This window comes from Parambassis ranga, chromosome 15, assembly GCF_900634625.1.
Source record: "Parambassis ranga chromosome 15, fParRan2.1, whole genome shotgun sequence".
Classification (NCBI taxonomy): domain Eukaryota; kingdom Metazoa; phylum Chordata; class Actinopteri; family Ambassidae; genus Parambassis; species Parambassis ranga.
In genome coordinates this window covers 6,755,849-6,779,132 of record NC_041035.1, presented here as the reverse complement: position 1 = coordinate 6,779,132, position 23,284 = coordinate 6,755,849, and the positions used below count along the sequence as shown (strand labels likewise).

Genomic DNA, 23,284 nt, shown 5'->3' with positions numbered 1-23,284 from the left:
CAGAGCGACTGCCTGACAAAATATATAACATTTAAGAAAGTATTTTTTGTATTTTTGTGATATAAAATATAATTTTCAGATATTTTATCAGTCTGTGCTAATGTCTCGTGTCCATACGGGACATTTTTGCCAGTTATGGCAGAAAAACCTTTCCCCCCCTACAGGCGTCGTCACTGCGGCTGCTTGGGTCCTTTCCGTTGCACGAGGACGCTCTCGCACCTCTGTGGCCAAAGTCTGCTTCATAATTTGCTGTTTACGCTGATATTTAAACTAATTACGAAATGGACGCCGATAAAAATTCAAACCCAGACGCTGGAGCGGTCAGTGAGAGTAAGGATGACACAGAGTCGTTCACAAAGGTAAAGTCTAAAAAGACTCAGAAGCGAAAACGTGAACAAGATGGAGCGGACATGGACACAGAGGGGTCCGTGGCACACAAACGGCCACAGTTTCCACCGATTTCAGGCGACAAATTACGGGTAATGCGATAGTTTTACATCGGTTGTATGTATTTCATTTATGTTATATTATTGTTGTCTGTGGAAATGTGTTAAATGGCTAACGTTTACTTCTAAAAGTAGCTAGTCAGAAACTGTCTTGCGCTTGCGCAATGTAGCCTTGTGACTGCACTAAATAAAGCTACTGTACGTGTTCATGTGCACGGAGGAGGAATAAACTGTAGCAGCTATTTTGTGTATTATGTGAATTATGACCATATTTCAAAACACACTGTCAGCCGTCACTAGTTATAGTGTTGCACAAGGTTACCTATATACAAATCACAGGGTGATATCATGAAACATTTGTAGCCACATCAGTCCAGCAGTATAAAGACAGTAAAGCCACCCACAGCTTGATACAGCTGTGGTTAGAAAGCACAAATAGGCACAACAAGTGTCCTGTAAACTAAATATCTAAGTACATTGTAATGTCCCTGCACATAACCTGGAAGTAGTGTTACAAAGCTTATTTGGTTGTTGTTTTTTTTCCAGATTCTACAGAGAAAATAATTAGTCACAAAAAGATCTTAATGGAAATTGTGTGTGTGTGTGTGTGTCGTTTTGTTTTAGGGGCCAGATGAGATGCGTAAAATCCCAGTTCCAGCTCACAGATACACCCCATTGAAGGAAAACTGGCTAAAAATTTTCACTCCGATTGTAGAAAATCTACAACTTCAAGTCAGATTCAACCTCAAAACTAGAAATGTTGAAATCAAAGTAAGTTTCTCCAGCACATTTAAGCAAAGTTTACTTGACTGAGATTTTGACCAAAAAAAACCCTTGAGCAGTGTGGTCATAATGTAATATGGCTGCTTTTATTTCAGACATGCAAAGAAACACAGGACATCAGCTCTCTCACTAAGGCAACAGATTTTGTCAGAGCGTTTGTTCTAGGATTCCAGGTTGAAGTAAGTTTTTCATGCGTTCTTTGTGGTTAAAACTCAAAAGCATGTCGAGTGAGAATAACAGTGTTTGATTCTGAATTTGACACTGTTGCATGTGATGAAACATCTGCTGTCTCCTCTCAGGACGCCCTGGCTCTCATCAGATTAGATGAGCTGTTCCTTGAAAGCTTTGATATCACAGACGGTAAGATTTCCCCAGCAGAGCCCTTCTGTCAGCTCTAAAACACTTCACATGTTATTACCACTTCTCTCTCCCTGCTGTGAACTGAACTTGTTCAGTTTCTTAGGGATGGTTTTAATTGTTCTCTTTTATGTTTTGGCAGTGAAACCTCTGAAGGGAGACCACTTATCCAGAGCTATTGGAAGAATAGCAGGCAAAGGGGGGAAAACTAAATTCACCATCGAAAATGTCACAAAGACCCGCATTGTGCTTGCAGAAACGTGAGTACATGAGTACATACAACTATGACATAGGTCCAGAGGTGCACTAACGTTCACACTTCTGGTTGTATTGTGGGTGCCAGACATTACAGTAACACACATTGATGTCTGTCAACAGAAAAGTTCACATACTGGGGTCTTTCCAGAACATTAAAATGGCCCGGACAGCAATATGTAACTTAATCTTAGGTAAGAAGCACGTTGTTTTAGTAGTGTATCATTTATTAATGTCATATTTTAAACTTTGAAGCTACACATGAATGCTGAGAAGTGACCTTTAAATCCCCCCTTTCCCCCCTACAGGAAGTCCACCTTCAAAGGTCTATGGTAATATCCGAGTGGTAGCTAGCAGGAGCGCAGAGAGGTTCTGAAGTCTGTTTTGTTGCCTTGTGTATTTATCTCTCCTCACATCATCTGCTGGAATTCCCACTTTGATGTTGACGAGCTGAGACTGTTGACTGCGTTTTTGGACCGGAGGCCTGATATTTACAGTGGTCAAATACATTCTGAATGACCTGGATTTAGAAGAAAGATGAATTTGTGTAAATAAAGGAAACATCCACAGGATTCATTTCTGTCACTAAAGTGTTGTTTCTGTTCTTATAGCACATAGTGTTTGGGTTCACTAGTGCTAGATACTGCTAGTCAGCACTGATTAAAGAAATGATCACAGCTTTTATTACTTTCAACATTTCAAAGTTTATTTAAATTTTATTTAATTTTCATACAGTATCAAGTTTCCAACAGTCCCACAGCATAAGATGCAGCATGCAGAAAAAGGAAAAAAAGGTTTTCAAACTTAAACCTTGTCAGATATCCCCACACAAACTAAAAAGAACGCAAGTCCCTCAGAGAAAAAGTAGCACTTACAAACTAAAGCGCGGTCTGAACTATACAGAGAACAGAGAGCCAGAACTGCATTTAACAAATACTTATATACAAAAGAAAGAAAAAAAAAACATCAAATTTATTTTTCCCCTTTAAGCTGAGTACAGTGTGTGGCAGTTTGAGACAGGATCAGATATGCAACTTTTACTGGAATCGAAGCATCTCGCTGACCCGGGTAAAATACAAAAAGTTACATGTAGTTCAGTTCATTTGGATTACCTCTCATAATATGTGTACATTTACCAAAGTTTGGCAACATCCATATTGTATACCATTAAATTCTTAAATATATTAACATCACCATCCATGTGTAAACAAGAGGATTATTTCAAAATTGATCTACATGCACAACAAAAAATATACTTCCATGTCATGCAAGCACAGGGAGGCCCAAGCCGTGCAGAGCTTTGGGATAGGGGGGGAACAATAGAGCACTCCAGATTCACATCTCCTGTTTAGACCAGCAGCTGGCCTCCAAAGCAAAACAAAGAAAAGCTTATTCCCAATGCTGTTTAGAGGAGGAAGCATTTTTCCCTTGGAAGTTAAAATTTGGTTCAATTTAAGTTTTTTTCTCCCTGTTCGTATTAATGGGTGGGAGGGGGAGAAAATGAGGTGAAAAAAGAAGTGGGAGAAGAAGCCAACTTTTGAAATGTACACGTTCAAAGAAAAAAAAAAAGAACACCACAATATACAGTCTACCCCAATGCACACTGATCATGCCAACGTGTTAAGATTTTAAGTGTTTGTGTTGCAGAAAACTGACCCGCCCTGTGCTGTATGTACTGAGACGTATTCAGAGGGGCTCATGTTAAGCAGAGGCAAAGCCGTCTCCCCTTGTTGTTAAATAAGATGAGAACACATTGATTACCTAATATACACATATTGATTATAAAAACGCTGCCTGCAGATAAGTCTCTTAAATTGCTATATCCTTGCACGAAACAGTGTATATTCTCACCGCTCTCTTATTCCGTCCAGCTTCTGTTGTAACACTAAATTAGTCTTGAAATGATTTTCACTATTAGTGAGTGCAGAGCTAGTCTTTGCATTGGAGATTGTCTTATGGATGCACACCGTTAAATGCAAAATGCTTCGTCAAAAGTAAACCTTGTATCAGTTTCCAGCCACAAATTCTTTTTGGAAAGACATTTTCTTGGCATTAATGTATCTACCTATAATTTCATGACAGGAAACAAGGATAATCTCCAACAATATAAACACATTCTTACGTATAAATAAAACTATCTTATTACAAAAAAAGAAAACATGAGTTGCTGTGCTATGAGTGACTGGAAGCTTTACTGGTGCGCGTTTGTGTGTGAGCTGAAACGAAGAACAAAAAAGAAAATCTGTAAAAAAACTTTGCACCTAACGTGACTCACAGTCTTGCAGGTGGAAGTGTTGCAAGCCAGTTTTGTCCGGCGTGAAAGACTGTGGCGATGATAGGTAATAACTTGGACTGGTTTTCTGGATATGTTCTGGTTGGCACTTCATACCCTACTTTCTAGTTGTACTGCAAGTCAAGTGTTCATACACTACCCACTTCCCCTCACGAGACAACCATAGATATACTTGTATTTTTTTTTTCTTCTTTATAAAAGACAAGAACAAAAAATAAATATCAAAAATAACAATTAACAAAAAAGTAAAGGATGAAATATGAACAAGCCAACCAGCCTCTTCACTGCGCCCCCTTTCTCCCCCCTCATCCAAACCGGAGATGCTCTTGCAAATGACAAATAGATGTCCTTCAGTCTCTTAAAGTGCTACGACCGGGTTATTGAGAGGATTTATAGTTCAATAACACTTCAAAGTTGGCTTCACAAGGCCCGTGGTTTTTGAAAGAAAAAGTGGCTTCACAGAGAGAAAAGAGAGAGAGAGAGAGAGAGATAAAGAGAAGAGAGAATACTTCCATTGAGTTACACAGAGAGCGTTTTGCCGGACGTCTTGAGCAGATCTTCAGAGATGGTGGAGAAAGCGAGTGTTGAGGACAAAGGGGGGATTCATCAAGCAGAGAGTGCTCACACGTCCACCACCATCTTTTTGTGTATATCGAGACCACCAACCACCTGGAAGAGAGAGGAAAAGAAAAAATTCACTAGTCCAAATATATGCTTGCAGAAAAAGGGAGAGAAACAAGTGTATTTATATCTCTGCTGATTGGAATGGGCTCTCATAAATATTTACTGTGGTGGTTTTTTTTTAGTGGTTTAAAAATACTAACACCCACAAACATATGGTTATATATATATATATATATATATATATATATATATATATATATATATATATATATATATATATATATATATATATATATATATATGTTTGTGGTTGTTAGTATTTTTTAAACCACTTGACTTCTGTTCAAGATGCCAACCACTGAATGTGTTGAAATCTTAATGCAGGATGTGTAAATATCTCTTTTATTAGTACAACCACTATACTATCTGACAAAATCTATTTTTACATTCATTGTCCTATTTTTACACACTGTTTGCTGCTTTGTTTCTTTCACTCTGCAGCGCTCACACCACAACTACAAAGTGAGACTGAAATCTTTTCAACACGTCTCTTCCTCGAGCCTTGAAGTGTTTGAGCTGCATTGCTCTGTTAAAAACAGGACCTTAATATTCTCCTGCAGCATCCTGAAAATACACTCCCACAAGAACCCTGAACCATTTTAGGATGAAGACTCCAAAGACACAGCTGTCAAAAGTGGAGATTTTCATGGCAGAAAATGTCTCGAGTGAGGCTGGTTCCACTGGGGTGCAACAAGAGGCAAGCCAGCTCATCATACGTTTCAATATTAGAACTTTTAATTGTGCCGAAAGAACTTTTTTTGCCAATAATTAAAAACCAGAATGGCAGCAATGTAGTGATTTGGGTCCACGCCTAGAGACCAGATGAGTCTTCCCCAATGTGAATCTGGATGACACTGATCCTATTTTAACAGGAAGTGTAACTGAAGCTCAGTGCTGTTGAGAGCAAAAAAAAAACTTGTGATTCAAGAGTTTTCTGCCCTCTTGACACTTGACACCACAACAGGCTGCATCAGCACAAATGCCACCTCCACAAAATACCCAGAGGTCTTATGGACTTACTGCACAGAACTCTTCAAAGGATATCCTGCCATCTCCGTCCTTGTCTGCATTGATAATGGTCTTGTCCACGATCTGCTGGAGCTGCGTGTCCTTCAGGTTGTTGCCTACCATCATCTTCAGCACCTGGAATAGCTCGCCATTGGAGATGTAGCCATCCTTGTCCATGTCATAAATCCTGAAAGCAACTGCGGAGGACAGGGTGTGGCATGAAGGAGGGAGGGAGAGAGAGAGAGAGAGAGAGAGAGAGAGAGAGAGAGAGAGGGGACAAAGAAACAGATAAAGGGGAAGACATGAGTAACACAGACAAAAATATTATGTAAACTTCTACAGAAACCTAGAACAAAAAGCTTGTATCAGTTCTTGTTTGGAATCCTGTAATACTGGCTTCAGTAACAGCCTGGTCACTTTGGTTCAGAAGATGTTGGCATTTTACATCATCTGGACAAAAAATTGAATTCAGCACACTGACTAACATTTACAAGCTTTTGCTGCTACGTGAGACAAATAGATGAGTGGTCACTGGAGACAAAGCCAATCTGGGTTTAGTCCCCTAGCAATGAAACAAAACAAATGTGCCTGGGGATATGAAGCCTTGAATTTGCAGTGCTATCTCTGGCCACATGTGGTCTTATTAAAGAAGCAGCTTTACTTACACCGGAGCTTCTGTTCTTTGTCGCCCTTGACACTGAACTGTGAGACTCCCTCGATAAACTCTGAGGAGAGAGACAACAAAAATCAGACTATATCACAGTCATCGACATCTTCATAAGCTTTGTCTGGTAAAAAGAAAAAGAAGAAAGACATGTCATAACATGACCTAACAAGCACGCCTTTAGTATGTGGGAGGAAGCCGGCGTACCCAGAGAAAACCCACGCAGGGACAGGGAGAATGTGCAAACTCCACACAGAAAGGCCCCAATCAGAGTCAAACTAGGAACCTTCTTGCTGTGAGGCGACAGTGCTAACCACTGTACTGGTTAGTGCCACCCACCATAAATAATCCTTCCTTCAAAATATTGGATTCATTGTGTTCCAGTTTGGCAATAACAGATGCTATAATGAAGGTTTAGGAGACTGAAGGGTTTAAAGTCCCTCGACATCAAGGTCTGATTATTTTTATTAATCAGTTACTGAGGCTGAATGTCCAAGTTTCTAAGCCGGCTAAAAGCTAAACCTGTTTTGTGATATTTACCTTTACAGATTAGTGGGCATAGCTATTACTATTATAAATAACACTACACATGTTCCAGTTGGTTAGATGTGTGTATTTGCATTGGTATTAACAACGTAATAAGATCCTGGTTTGGCTGATCCTAGTTTTGCATTGTAGCTATGGCCACATATAGTAGTATGCTTTTATGCTGCTGATTTACATAGTGATAAAATATCAATAGTCTTATTGATAAAACTGGATTTGTAGCATATTAACTGTTTTTTGAGTTTGCAAGTAAGGGCCTTTTGATTGGCATGTGGATTAGGAGCAAGGTCAATTTTTAAATTTTAAAGTTATAACTATGATTTGAGCAAAAGTAATCACAGATAAAGGAGAAGTGAACTTCCTCTTGAATAAACTGTGTGAAAGTCAAGACATATTACAACATTATAAAAGTAGTCATTCTGAGAAGTGAGAAGTCTGAAATATGGTTGTGATTAGATTTTGTGAACCTTTACCAATACCATGCTAGCAGACCAGAATAAAGCTATAACATACAAAGAGTTTTTCCCACCCCAGCAGGGTTTGCTGCATACCTTTAAAGTCCACTTCTCCATTCCCATCCGTGTCGAATATGTCAATAACCCTTTGCACCAGTGGGTTCTGTTGCAGCTCCGGCAGAGACATGAACTCCTCCACGCTGAGTGAGCCAGAGTTATCTAGGTCGAGTTTCTTAAACCTCTTCCCTAGCCTCTTAATCTCATCAGCATCGACTGGACAAAGAGAAAAAGAAAAGACAGAAGACCTGGGTGAGAGAGGCTTTGTAGACATTCAGCTAATGTTCTTCTTCACCACCGAGATCATGATTTGTAAGTCATTTTGAAGTGTGCAGGGGTCAGGTGTGCAACTGAAAATGCACAGTACACTTTTCAAATGCATCACCAAAATCAAAGTGGACAGATAAAAATCACATACTCTTAAACCAGTAGAGAATATGTGTACAATATATAAATATCCTTTACCTGTAAACACCTGCATGAACTGTAGTCATAACTTTTAGTGGCCACCACTTGCAACTAGGTCAAGGACAGCACTTCCGGCCCGCACAGGACTGAGCTAACTGCTCCAAGCCACAGACCCACAGTAACCACAGTACATTTTGTTCTGCTCTTCACTGAAAGAGGTGCAGCTATTAAAAAGAGGGTTCAACTGGAAGATTGTAAGCATTGCATAAAGAACATGTGTGTTACCGTTTAGGGAATACTAAAATGAAACACGAAGCACTACAATGAAACCAAAATAAAAGGGTAGAGAAATGAGAGCTGGAGAAGGAGTAAAAGGAGGAATTTAAAAGCGAGGCACAAAGACAAACGCATAACTTACAGCCCTTGTTGTCTACTGGTGCTATTTTATCAGATGATTTCTGAATCTTTTGTTCCCCTGCCATTAGAAAAAGCCTCAAACACTCTGGCCCGTAAACTGAAGAATAGCAAGGAGTAATCCAGAATACGAAGCCAGGTGTTAATTACTATATAAGCTCATTCACACTCAGTCACATGATCACACTGGCCAACCACAAACTACTACTTTACCTGCTTTAATCTGGGGTCCTAAATCATATGGTCCATCTATTTATCTGGCATACTTAACAGAGGCATGGCGTGACAATGGCACTCTGTCACAGCTTTATGAGGCTGTTCTGATGAGGTTTAATGACCACAACAAGAACAATCAGTTCAGCTCCAAGACAAGTCTGAACATACTATTTTAACACTACACTACAGAGTAGAAAAACAAAGCTTATAGATAAGTGAGAAAATAAACTCCAGCTTCCAAGTGGAGTTCATGTTGAATGGTATTAGTTTTGGATTAAATAATACCTACAAATAAGAAGTCTATCCATATGACTTCAGTGTCTACACAGACATGTACCTTACATTAAGACTGATAAGAAACAACTTTAAAACATGCTCTGCAGGTCTGATTTGGTAAGTGGTATACAGTCAGTGACCCAAAGCCTCCCAGTACAACATGATCCAGTGCATCCCCCCACCTCAACTAGCTTGACTTCTACCTATTGTACCCAACAGTTCACCTGCTGCTTATTTTATTTCCCACATGTTAAAAGGTACCATTGTAATGATACAATCAATATATTTACTTCACTTATGGGAGGTGAGTGCTGAACTCAGCACTTTTTCCATTATAACAGAAATGTCAATTCATGTGCCACATTTTGCACCTAAGAACACAACTGGGTGAGAGTGTATACATTATACATTAGAAATAAAGAGAGCGCCACAATGCTGCTGAGACTCCATGAATGATTATAACGGTAAATGGTAAAGACCAGTGTGTGAAAATTCTGTATAAAATTCCTGGTAATTAACAGCACCCTTCACTGGTCTGTGGTTTTACTGTTTCGGCTGCACAGATCTGAATATCTGCATTTCAACAAGGTGAAGTAACAGGATGTTAATCCATCATAATGCTTAACATTATGATACAAAAAGAGAGAAGGGGAGAAAGGCGGGTGCGAGTTGTGTTTTGGGTTTGAGCACTCGAACATGCTGTGCTACATCAGCTCGATGACTAAGCAGTGTGGTGTAGAAGCAGGGGAGGAAAGAAAGAGTGTGAGAAAGACAGATTGGGAGAGAGTACGTTGGAATAGATACAACCACAGTGACAGACTCTTATGTTGGGGAGGTGACATGTTAAGATGTCAAGTATGTATGTTATCACAAAAAATTGAACCAACATTCCTGCACATTTATGGCCCCTGGCTCATGACCCGGTTATGAAACTTTATAAAAAATAAACAAGAAACAATGAAATCCAGCACTTGTTACATTTGCAGATTTGGAACAAGCACCTGTAAAAATGAAATTTTGATTTGTTATTCTGCATTTTACTCCACACATATATAAAAAGAATTATTCCTAATGAGTGAAAAAGTGAAAGTGCTGCCTTTTTACAGTTTTCTATTTGTGATGAGACAAATCTATAAACACACATTCAAAATCTGATTAAAACCACAGGGTGTCTGCATCTACTAGGCATGAGTTATCAGAGCTGTGCACACGGCTGTCCTGTGACACAAAACACTTCCTTATCAGCAGCCTCCTGTTTCCAGGCCACAGCAGATGACACCAGCTTGGCTCACAATGGTTTAGCCTGTAGTAAGGGGTATCAAATCTACAGATAATCACCATACAGGGTTTAGCATTGTAAATCAAAACAGCGTTCACAATAGCCCATCACAAAGCTAGACATGCGATTGAGGATTGCAGGACCCCTGCTTTCTGTATGAGGATCTCAAACCAACACACAGCACACAGCAACTTGCAGCAACCCATGTATCTTAACAATTAAAATCCCTTGGCACCAAATAACAGGATGCCGTTTTCAGGGTTGTTTATTGAGAATAGAGGGGGAAACTCAGGTACTTGAGTATGAAGAGCTCAACTTGAACTGCTGCTCCGGGGATTTGAAAAATGGAAAAAGACCAATTAGAAAAGCTTCCAGTGTAGATTAGATTCACTATGTAGGGAAACCCCATCACATCCTGATAAGACTACCTTTGTTCAGATTTACTCTTCATTAGTCTCCCCTCTGGACGGGTTGTCAGAACAAGCACGGTGGATACAACTCGTGGTTTCCACAGTCTTTATATTTCACGCAGACACACATACTACATGAACCTTCATGACCACAGTTCTAGTATCAATATGCTGCAGAAAAATGTGCAGTGCAATTTCTGGGAAATCGGTGTTCTCATTGACAAACAATGCACATATGTTTCCAGCATGGTAATCTCTTTCCTAAAGGATCTGTCATTCAAATCTGAAGTTTGTGCCATATGCCATTCTTGAATGTGTCTCTACATTCAGCATCACCATCTTGACAGTGCCAGGTGAAACCCAACTCCCAAGGAAATAACTGGTAGATAGGAGCCCATGCTGTAAGGGGCTAAGATTAGACATGACCACCAATCAACACATTATAAAGCATCATCCGGTCATAGTTTTAGTTCCTATTGGTGCTGCACAGTCAGGTCAGCAGGATAAAACGTGTACATATGGAAAACTGCTGTAACATTGACCATACATAAACTGTGATATAGCTGCTGAACAAGGAAGAGCTGTCTCCTTTTCTGTCAGGAGCTGCCAAGTGAGTAGATATATGTATTATTCATGCTTGTAAGGCCAACAGCCTTCTCAAAGTCTCCTTCTCAGTCTCAGACCAACAAATTCTTATGTCTGCCAGCATCACAGTCAGAGGCACTCCCTGCTGGGCCAAATTAAACTCACGATTAAGATGGTGCTTACAGAACATTTGCTACAACAGTCACTATGACATATCCAACATGCAGTTTGTCTTCTTTTGAAAACAGCTGTGAGCAATGGGGTTGGATTCCCATATAGCATCACAACTACAGGTTTAGTGGCCAATAAACAAATGCAGCTCTCTGATTCCGCAATCCTTATCTCATGCTTTTATGCAAACTCTTTACAGTTAGTGCAGTAAATTACATTCCTAGATTGTTAGCTGCACAAGTCACTGTTGTAGAAAAAGGTGATACATTGTTGTTGAGGATATGGAACTCTTACACTGGGTATCTTGCTGATCACCGCCTCCTCCATGACCCCACCTTAGAGAAGGACCCTAGTGTCAGACAACAGGCTGTATGTTTAAACCTTTAGTGGTGCAGACAGCTGTGATAATGTGGGCATTACTTCAAACTGACTCAAGTGCATACATTTGACCAGTGCAGGCTGCAGGTTTTACAGTATAGGATAATGGAATTAATGATCATATTTTGTAAGGCAGACTTTTCTTTGAGTGCAAGATGATTCAGCAAAATCATTTTTACACTTCACAGAAAGAGACAGGGTTTTGGAAGATTTGCTGAAAAACTATTAAAAAACACTTCATATGTGAAAGAACTGGTTTTCTGAGAGGTCTGCATAGTTAGAGGCTCCTCACACTGCTATGCTAATGAGCAGCTCAGAGGGAGACCCAATGTAACTGTGAGATGATTATGATAATCTCATATACTCCACCACCACAGAGCACAACACACACACACTTTCATAAACGCTGTATGCACCCTTAACTGTGTTACTAGGCAACTGGAACCCGTTAGCCCCCAAAGTAGCCCACACACACACACACACACACACAGATGAAAGAAGTAGGAACATTTAAACAATTGTTCATATGCTTGAACCACATGCATATGTAGATGTCATCGTCATCTTTGAGTGCACAGGAGGCTGACACACACATAAGCATCAATTACAAAAACATTGCAGTGATTGGTCAAATGGCCCTCCTTATACTCTATGGTCAATCTGATTGTTCGTGGCCACCTGTGATGTCTTCATGTACGGTATGTCCATCACTGAAGTTAGTGTGCAAATAATAAGTCATAAAATTTAGGTGATAAAACACATTTTGATCTGATACAAGAATGCATGACAACTACCTTTGGGGCATCATCTCTGATCACACACAAAATGTTCTGCCTAACCCTTGGCTAGTTTCAGCTAGCCATTAACCAGTAGCACAGCTCTGTGAATAAAAAAATCTGCTAAGTGCGACTGGCTTGTTGTCCCCATTTTTGTTTAATTATAAAACACAATGTTCCTAAAACGTCATTAATAATTGTGTCCTCTTAAGCATGCTCAGGCCTAAAAATGGTCCACCCTGCGCATTAATGGAGACATGTGACTCCATTAACACGACAAACCTGACCTGAGACAAACAGCGACGGGTGAGAGGTGGTGGGACTCATACACAGTGCAAAAAAAAAAAAAAAAAATCATTTGGCATGGTACTGAAAATGACAGCCCAGACACTGCTGCTGTATATAGCTGACCTAGCACACAAGATAAGGTGTAAGGGTGGGTAAACATGAGAAGGTTACATGCACAGCTCAGTAATTACATGAGTTTGACACATGACACTGTGCCAATTAGCATAATGAGATTGTACTGAGCCAATGAGGGTGGAGTATCTGGGGATCATATCAGAAGACAAACAGGCTGCTACAGACATACAAGATGATTATAGTCACTTAAAAACAGCTCACAAAATGTCATATCTTAGCATCTGCAGCTTATACAGGTATTGGCATGTATTAGGATTTTTGCAAAATATATTGTTAATATTGTTATTAAAAATCATAAAAGAATAGTGTATCTGCTTTTTAAAAAAAAAACAATTGCAATAAATATCTCAATGGTGTTCATGACACAATAGTTATTTAGCTAAATAAAATTCTGTCTCACTAGTCACTCAATACCATGAAAGTGCAGTATTCTTTTTATCTTGACATTAACTTTTAAAAATAGCATATCTTGGTTTTCATGATAGCATAAAGCAAGTGATCATGCTCTGTGCTAAGTTCACTAGCTGACAGAAGCCTCCTCACATGGGCTCAGCGCAGGTCCGGCTTTAACTGTAGAGTTTTTTAAGCAGGCTATCTCTGAGGTTAAATAAAGAGGCACACTCCTCTTATCTCTTTTAGGCCAACCGTAGGAGGAGGCTACACAACCGACAGTGTGTACGACAGAGGAGAGTGCCAGCAGTCCGTGCATTACACTGATTGCTCTGGCTGTGATAATGTACAGCTCCCCTGCATAAACCAGTCTGAGGATGAAGTGAGGCAGCACATTGATGGTGTGTATATTTATAGCCATGCTGTCATCAGAAAACCCCCAACTCACTCACCACCCCCACGGACAAAGTCTCTGGCTCCCGCCCTCTGGGAAACCCCTAGCAACAAGGAACTCCAGCAAGCTGCCCGCCATTTATTTTGGGCGGCTGCAGCAGACAGACCTGCGATGGTTTGAGGCTCACTGCTGCGTTGCTCTGTGTGTGTGTGTGTGTGTACGCATCTGTGGGGTGAAGAAAGTGGCAGAACAGAGTGGGTGCATGCACTTTAGCTGCAAAAGGATGTGTGTGTGGAGGCGTGTGTGGTTTGTGTGTCTAATTATGTACGCTGTTACAAGTAGGCCATTAAATTTTGCCTGATCTAAAGCGCACTTAAGCCAGTAGTGGTGAAGCACTGCACTGACAGGCATAAAAAAACGACGGTAATTTACAGTCATCTTATCATGATGATAAACAGACATTAACTCCTCATGTTGATGCTGTGAACATCATCAATAAAGAATTATGTGTGTGTCTAATGGTAGGCAGAGGTACATGGGCATTAAGACTTTTGCTCTTTCATGTCTCAATGAGGGCAGCAAGGTGCAGCAGGATGGGTTTCTCTGAACAGCAGGCTGAAGCTAATTTCTTCACAGCCAGTGCCTGCTTGTCCAAGCACTTGATGAGCTGAACAGCTGCTCTGTCGGTGAAGGGTGAGAGAGACGGAGGGTGACAGCCAAAGGAAGGCCAAGAGAGAACGAAAATAATATAAGAAAAAAAAACTTGGGGTTAGATGTAGGAAAAAGGAGAAAATTTGATGAGGACAGATCAAGGTCTTTGATGTATTTAATACCAATAAAAACTATTTTAAAGTAGAACAGAGGACAGCTATGGAATAGGAAAAAAGGAAAAGCAGCCGCTAGAAAAGGACAGGAAAGGAAAATGAAATGGGAAAAGAAAATCTGTAAATATCCCAGACTGAATGCAGTTGTTGTTGATGGGCTCGGTTCAGGGTCAATCAGCCAAACCAAGCTCCTCCTCACTGTGGCAGTATAATCCTGGAGAAGGAATGCCTGGAAGGTCTGGCAGGCCAGGAACCTGTCCCCCATGATGTGACAGTACTACAATCTAAGTTTGGACAAGCTATAATGTGTCCACAATTCTGCTCTATGCTAACAAAGAGGGTCATTTGAAATACACTTGTGTATTTTGACAAGTTTACAAAAATCACACTCCTCTATTTACAAAAAAACTTAATCTTACAGAGACTTCTTTATAGTAGAGTTAAAATCCTGGAAAACCAACACCTCTGTTTCACTCAACCAGCTGTTTGATCAAGATTATTGCTGGCCTTAACATCTTAACCTCCTACACAATCTTTTTAACTGTGGCACCACAAATGTCAGCAACAATCCCTGTAGCCCTGATGTCAAAATAATTATTCATGTGTGAATGATGAGGTCAATCTCAATAGTGACACAGTCCCTGAAGTACACCTACAATACTGTGGGACTCATTACAGTCTCAGTGCTCATTAACAACATGCTGCAGTGGGCCCCTCTTTAGCCCGGATCTTAACAACGTCCCAGTGTAAAACTTGCCATTTGCACCACAGAGAACTAGTGAGAAGTCTGCATCTCTGTGGAATTTTCAACAGCACAAGGCCTGCACGATATTGTTTTGATGTATCTTCAGGTAGGGAAGGTGAAGAAGGCCAGTTAGAAATGAAGTAATGTGAGTCATATATGCAGCTTTCCTCCTCCTCCTCCTCCTCCTCCTCATGTGCTTAAACATGTCTATTAGGCAGACATCTTGCAAATTAACCAAGAGAATTAGAATTTAAACTGCATGATGATTTAAAAAAAAAAAAAAAGTAAAAATACTTACAATGTGAGCACATCTCCAGGGGGTAACTGGCTTCATTTCCCTAGAAGAAAAAAAAGAGGCAGAGATTTCCGTTTAAGTTGTGAATGCAGTGCAATACATGTGGACTTTCACTAGAGACATATTTCATCTGCTAAGTTTATAGAAGATAAATTGAAAATAAAATCCCTTAACAATAATTTGGTATTGTTTGAAATTAAAAACAATCGCTTGAAATCTTGTAGCATTGTGTGTGAAACTAAACTGTGTTTTTTTGTGCTGAATTCTCTGTATTCATAAAACTTTTAAAAACACAATATACCAGTGTATGTCACATTCAACAACACTGACATTTACATTAAGTAAACATTGTACCATAAGGTTACAACTCTCTTTAATATATTATTTATAAAGATAAATCGTGGACAGGGATATCAGTCTTGCAACTAAGGCATCTACAAATAAACACATCAGTCAATTAGCTCTAGTATATATATATATATATATATATATATATATATATATATATATATATATATATATATATATATAGAAATAATAGGTAGGAATGTTTGTATATTATAAGAATATTGCTTGATATAAAGCAGCATGGGAAAGTAAGACTGTAAAACTAATGGCATTGACTGTGCCCTCAAGACTATACTGTGCACATTAATGATGGACTGAAAGGGGAACTTAAATTGATATTGCTGTGTGATGCTGAAATGCAGAACATTGCCTCCTGGTTATTATATATGTTGTGAACTAAAGACCTAATGCATGACTCAGCTTTTCAGATTGTTTTCAGTGAGTTATTCACCCACAAAAAATCTGTCAACATCAGTCTTTCTTGCTTTTTAGATTCTTCATTGTCTGGAAACTAGATGTGAATTCCTTAGATAGTTGTCATGCCGACGTGTCCCTCATACAGGCCAGCGCCAGGACACGCCAGGTAACAATAATATGTTTACAAATGGTATATCCTTTACTATTCTAAATGATGTGCTTTAAAAGGACAAATGTTTAAAATTCAGTACTGTGTTGGGACTTTGTTCCAACTGAAATTTGACAGTTAAATTCCAATGTGCTCAGGCAGATTAAATGCATTTTTGTCCTTTATGTGTCCAAAAGAATTGTAAAAACCTGTATGAACATAATTGTTTGTACGCAGACATGTTAACACAGATAATGTTGCAGGCATAATACACAAAGTAAAATCCATCCATAAGATTGCAGGCCTGAATTCCCTTGAGTTACTTTTCTTACATGGGAAACCTTATTTGTTTTGCATCATGCACTAGAAAACACAAATGCTCTTTAAATGAACACTGCAAGCCAGTCTGTGTGTGTGTGTGGTTGGCTCATTGTCAGTAGTCACATCCGCATCCCATCTCATCCAACACTGCAGTGTCCACTGAGCCTGAGTGTGATTGCTGGCAGAGTGAGGTTGAACGCTCACATGGGAGCCAATGAGGAGTCCCTGTTGCAGAGAGGTGGGGGGGGGTGATGGGATGGGGGATCCAACAGCTGAGAGAGAAAGAGACGCCTGAAGCCAGCAAGCAATTGACCGGAATTGTCCTGCAGCTCCGTTGAGGAATGCCAAACGGAGACTAGAGTTGGCAAACTGGACGTGCAAACTGGCAGCTCAAGTTAAAACTTCCAGTAGCAAAGTCCAGATGGACAACATGCAGCGCTCTTCATGAAAGTTGGACTAAAGGGCCCTTATTTGTAGAATTCACTACATAGTCACAACCAACCAATCACGTTACATAAAACTGCAACTAATGTAATTTGTTTGAAGTACAATGCACTGGTGCGAAAAAGATCACGCTAGTTATATCATGCGCTGGCTTATCGCTGTGCTGCTGTATAACAGCAGACTTACCTCACAGAAGTTGTGGTATTTTAAGAGCAGTCAGGAGAAAGAGGTGACACAGGATTAGCCAGGAGAGTGCCTTAACATCTGACACCCTATCAGGACAGCGCAGTCAGGTGCTTGTGCAGCGATCAGAGGTTTGACATGTACATGGTTTTCCTCTCTGGAACAAGTTGACAGTGGCTGGGCACTGCCATTTTGAGGGATTGAATTCCAGTGTAGCTCAATGCGAAGCGCATGACTCCACTGTTACTGGAGTTGGGTGTCTCGTTGCCAGTTCGGTTCAATCATAGTGACAACGTGATACTTTATTGATCTCCGTGGGGAAAAGTCCTTTTGTTTGCTCCGCTAGTACAATGGAGTACAATGACATGCTACAACACCTCAACTGGATTTCTGCAGCATCAATGTCTTAAAAGTTCATTCCCTGCTTGATGTGCAACTACATCCCTGACACCTACTCTCTGTTAAGAGTGAGCTGTAGGGTCTCTAGAGGTAAACAGACTTACCAGCAAAGCAGATTTGGTTTTGGGGATTACAGGTTTACTATCTAAGGCCTGCCTTAAGTCACTTCTGTGGTCAACATGGGGTCAAGAGTAATGCTTGTAATGTCCTCTCTACTGTAATAAACAATTCCTAGCAGCTCTCTGTTGAGCTGCTCAATAGATACTGAAGCATACCAGATAGAATAATTATACCGTTATAAAAAAGTAAAGGGAGACGCCCAAATGAGAAAGCATCTTGCATGCACAGAGAGGAACAGAGGCAAAAAGAGAAAGACTCATGTTGGCTCATCAATAATGCATGCTTCATTCAGAATCAATTAGGCCTTAGCACACAAAACACATTTTGCATAATGAAGAGTCTGGCACAGTGGCTGGTTTAGTCGCAGCGCTACGGTCGACCCAAAAACCCAGCTAATAATAGACCTGCAGAACCCAGCCATAACATGAAAGACTGTGGAGTATGGTGCATGGGGCTGCACACGAGGCATTTCCGAGGCTTTGTCAGGACATGAGAATGTAATTCTATCTCACTCTAAAATGAGTCAAATGACCAAAAAAATAATGTATTTTAGCATTACATTTCTAATTTCTTGTACAGTTATACAGCATAAAACCTATAAAAATAATTTTATAGTCCATGTTTTCATGATATAACAATTAAAAACAAACATTATCCAAGCCAATGTAAATCACAACAACAAATAAAGCTGCAGTTACACCCAAATCTGCAAACTAACTTACATGCGGTGTGTATACGTTGAAGTCTGTCTACTCTGTGGTGTCCTCAGAGAGAATTTGCATAAATATTGTATAAATCCAAAAAAAATGATAACCACTGCAGTGTCTGCACTTAGCAAATTGGTATAACATAGAAAATTACAGGAGACACAACCTGATACAGACCCACTAAGTAGGCATAAAATCAAAACTAATAACTCATTCCACTCATTGCTAATAAACATCGGGAATTATAGCAGGACACTACAGAATCACAACCAGATAAAAATATGTAAACAAATGTTGGGCACTCACCATACACCAGAAGGTCACATAAGAGAGTGTGTATGTTTTTGCACATGGGGAATTCATTAAAATATTTAATCTAAACACATCTGTGTGTCTAGAATAACATGTTTGAGTTACTTTTCCACATAATGTCAGTTACTGTGACTGGGAGGGAAAAGTGTGCCATGTCCGAGTTCAAGTCAGTCCATTTGTTGCGTGTTTTCTCCCTGCACTGTGTGCATGGTTTCTTCAGAGATCACAAGACTCCCCTCCTCCACACGAATGTGTCTGTAAGTACCAAGCCTGCCATATAGCTGAGCTTTATAATAAAACATACTCACCCCATAGAACCATTGCAGAGTGCAGAGCTAAACATCAGACTCGTCTTCAAATAGATTTCACTCTATTTTTCAGGCCAACTTTGTGCAGCTGATGAAAACCCCGGCTAATATCCAGCTGACTGTGTGTGCAATATCACAGAAATGCTACTACTGTGCTACATAGATAAGAATTAAAATGACTTATCATCTGTCTCTTTGAAAAGACATTCAGTTCGCCTCTTGTTTCGCTTTTTTAATCTTATTTTGTAATACTGCCTGGGTAGGTATGTGGACATGTGCTTTTTGTGTGTTTCTGTGTGTCAGGGATCTGAACCAGATCAAGTGCAAATATGAATATAATTACCAAAATCTCAGCTGCCTGAGGGAACTCCAGCAGTGCTAATCCTCTCAGTCATTTCTATCCCTGGCATGGGCTTGTCTACAAAGGGGTTTTGAAGACCTCATAATGCTGTGTAAACTAACAATGGCTAAATCTTCTTATAAATAACCCAAGTGGTGAGAAAACCATAGTGGATTTGCTACCTGCTGAGAACACGAGAACATTTAGTCTATCTCTACCTAATAACTCAAGACTAGACCACTCGCCAGGCTGGAATAAAAACTTACGATTTTTACAGTAAATGTGTTTAAGAAGTAAAGAAGTGTTATGTATGAAACACTAGGCACAGTGATTTAAAACAACTGAGAACTGCAGCCTCAACAACACTACCAATCACACTCACATGAAGAATTGCCATTTTGATCATTTTCCTTCCTCTGGTTTAAGACTCTTTGGAAGGGTTATTACATCTGTGCTCAAAACCAGCAGGTAAATTGTTTTCAGGACTGCAAGATGCTGAAATGGAATGCTTGCAGTCCGTTGGATGACTTAAATGCTGATAAAGCTATCAAAGCTTAAAATGTGACACAGATAAAACCATCGATCAGCCTTACCTTTGCATTTCAATCTTGTAAGATGCCGAAATAATTGGACCTTTGAGTTGAACAGTCATTCATACATTATATCAATCAGGAATTACTGAGGCACTTTTCTATTCACTGGGCTGATACACCAGACAAACAGATGTTACTGATAAAATGACTTAGGTCTGACCTGCACTGGTGACTACTGGCTCAAGAGAAAGCCGAGGACTGCAGAGATGCAATGGCCAGTGAGGAGAATAAATCCAGATTGAGTGGGCTGGTTGGAAGTGCAGTGTGGATCACATAGCGTTGTTGATCATCACTTCTGCTGCTGGTTCACTGTGGCTTTTATCTCTTTTACATTAGCTATGGCTCCATCCTTATGTGGGTGGCGCTTGATTGCTAGGCAGCATATGGTCCCCTTAGCATCAGATCATTTCACTACATGCTTAAGCAACTATGTGTCCCTGCCTTCACCCCCCCCCTTTCAGCTGAGAAGAATATGATTTGACAAGCCATAAGTTGGCACACTGTCTGTAGGACGTGCATGCCCTGAGTTTCTACCCTCTGGTAGAGAGTTAAGAGTGCTGTAAGGCAAGTGCGACATGCATAAAGGAAAATGTATTCATTCTAAGTCATGAAGCCACCATTTACAATGCCATTTCATTTGCTGTGCGATTTAAGTGTTCCTTTGTGTTTTCAGATGTGCAGTGTATGCACTTTTATAGGCAAAATTAACCCTAGGGACAGTGCATGAATTCCTGATATGTATGAGCAATTTAACCTTTATCAGATCTTGCAATACTTTGAGGTTTTACTCAGAACATGCAGGTATCATGAGAGGGACAGGCCCCATGTGAATACATGCACTCCTAAGTGGCCTCATTCCTTACAATGCAAACTCAATGCCTATTTAAAAATGGGTAATTTAAAGAAATTTTGTAAACATATAGCAGAGGTGTTTATGCTTGAATTGCAACTGTTTTTAGAGTTAACAAATGGAAAACAAGATATGTAACCAAGTTTGACATTTTACTGGTGAAAAACATAAAACCAAATGACAATTTATATGGTGGAAAAACAGTCTAAACGCCAGTTCGTGTTACCCACTGGCTGACAAAAATATTTAGGAATACTGGAATCTGCCCCCACTGTTCTGTGCAACCACAATCTGCAATATCCAGAACATATAAATCCTTCACAACAACAACATATTTGCAATGAAATGTATCTCATTCTCTGCCAAGCTGCAAGAAAACAATTAATTGGTCCTCCCTGGGAAAATGTACAAACATGGTGCTTTTTGGCTGTTATCCCCAAACCTGTGGTCATCAAGAACAGGACGCACAGATTAAATGATGTGGAGGTGGAGTTCAAGTTATGGTGCTGTGGGTATAGGACAACAGTGATGAGGACAGCCAAGATATGCTCTTTGATTTTTGGATGTAGATGCAGGCCTGGGTGCTGCTGGTCTACTCCAGCTGCTGCAACAATTGATCAACATCTGCTGACCAAACGCAACTATCAATCCCACACAACCAATTTAGAAACCAAACATGTTAAGAGGATGAACAATATGAACTTTTAAGTCTCTAATGTTATCAAGAAGTGGTTTTATTTGTAGTAGTAGTACAGTCTGGTTATATTACTAGGTAAAATATGGTCTGCATTGTGTGTGTGTAGGAGAAATCCTGTGGCCTACTATGAAAGCCTCCTCTTGAGTCGCTGTATATGGATATAAATGCAGTCTCTGCTTGCTCTCACATGAAAATTATGTTTTAACCATCAACAAAGCGCCGTGCTAGCTGACAGACACACTGACACAAGTGTAACACGTTTAATGCAGAGCAATTGTGGGAGCTAAAGCGTAACAAGAGCAGTCGTAACATTTTTCTTGCCCAGTGTGTAAATTGTGTCACCATTAGTCGTCAACTCAGGCCTAATACGCGTGTATTTTTGTCAAGAAAACTAATTTGCACAGGCCTCGTTGCTAATAAGAGTGTATGCTATGTCGAGAAGGGATAAGAAATATCTGGGCCACGGGCTGTAGGCTACTGTCAGCCCTGGGGTATTGCACACAGAGCGCGACAGGGAGCCAAAAGTGGGTGAGAAAAGCGCTTCCTTCTCGCCAGAGCTCTGCGCTGTCGACTGTAAACTCAAAGCGAAACGCTCACTACGAAAAACAACCTGTCAAAACGCCACATTATTCGACACATAAAAGCGCAGGCCTGCCCACCGCTCTGTTTACCAGGCGGCGGAGGTAGAAAATAGGAGCTGCTTACCATCTTGCAGGTTGGATGATGAAATCCAGGCGATGTGAACGGAAAAGAGGGACGGCTGCAGGAGTGTAGGTAGGCCGCGAGAAATACACACCAAAATATACACGGCTGTGGTTCTCCGTGAGGTCTTGTACTGGCTTTTACACTCAGCTCCGGGCTCTTTTCGCCGTCTCTCTCTCCCCTTTACCGAGGCTTTCACTGCAGTGGCAAAGGGAGGGAGACCCGCTGGGAGGGGACAGTAAGCGGAGGAGGAGGAGGTTCGGTTTGACAAGCAGGCGGTGGCGGAGGGAGGAGAGACGAGGCTGAGGGGGGAGGTGCAGCAGTACTGTACATCCGGGAACTGCAGGGTATATTTATTTATTTCCTCATCAGCAGACAGATTTGTGCGTGTGCTCCCCCTGCTGATGTCATGGCGGAACTGCAGCACGTAACAAATCAGGCCTGTGTGCAGTCTGAACACAACTGCTGGAAGACTTCATTTTATGTAATCATTACTATTATAGGCAGACCATCTAAAATGATCACAAAGAAAGAAATCTTTAAAATCTGTATTTGCTGTGTGTTACAGTAGGCAGTACCCTGTTCAATATGGCATTAACTCCACACTGCAGGATTCCAGCAGCCTAAATGCATTCTTTTTCACGTTTTTATTTTGTTTTTCATTCACATTATAAAACAAAAATATGATGCTTTCTGCAGCGTATTGGCATTGAAACATCACATGACAATCTGTTGGTACTGTCAGCTTCATTCATCTGAGCATCTGAGATGTTTACAGTTTGTCAGATGGTAAATGATATCCAGTAGCACTTGTGATGTAACTGCAAGGTGACTTGCACAAAGGTTAGTTTTAAAAACTAAAT

At 40.3% G+C, this 23,284-nt stretch overlaps 2 protein-coding genes across 2 annotated transcripts; one reads left to right on the top strand and one right to left on the bottom strand.

Annotated features, from left to right (window-relative positions):
• Positions 1-184: 184 nt before the first annotated feature.
• Positions 185-2,426, top strand: pno1 (partner of NOB1 homolog). Its single transcript, XM_028423058.1, has 7 exons — positions 185-479; positions 1,071-1,217; positions 1,325-1,408; positions 1,529-1,589; positions 1,729-1,846; positions 1,965-2,035; positions 2,150-2,426. The coding sequence occupies exons 1-7, from the start codon at positions 282-284 to the stop codon at positions 2,215-2,217; spliced, it is 747 nt and encodes a 248-aa protein (XP_028278859.1). The 5' UTR covers positions 185-281; the 3' UTR covers positions 2,218-2,426.
• Positions 2,427-4,216: 1,790 nt separating this feature from the next.
• Positions 4,217-22,702, bottom strand: LOC114447057 (calcineurin subunit B type 1). The gene is made up of 6 exons (XM_028423060.1): positions 22,425-22,702; positions 15,536-15,575; positions 7,588-7,764; positions 6,492-6,551; positions 5,839-6,023; positions 4,217-4,803 (listed from the first exon to the last, which is right to left on the bottom strand). Exons 1-6 carry the CDS (start codon positions 22,425-22,427, stop codon positions 4,756-4,758), a joined length of 513 nt encoding a protein of 170 aa, XP_028278861.1. The 5' UTR covers positions 22,428-22,702; the 3' UTR covers positions 4,217-4,755.
• Positions 22,703-23,284: the final 582 nt, after the last annotated feature.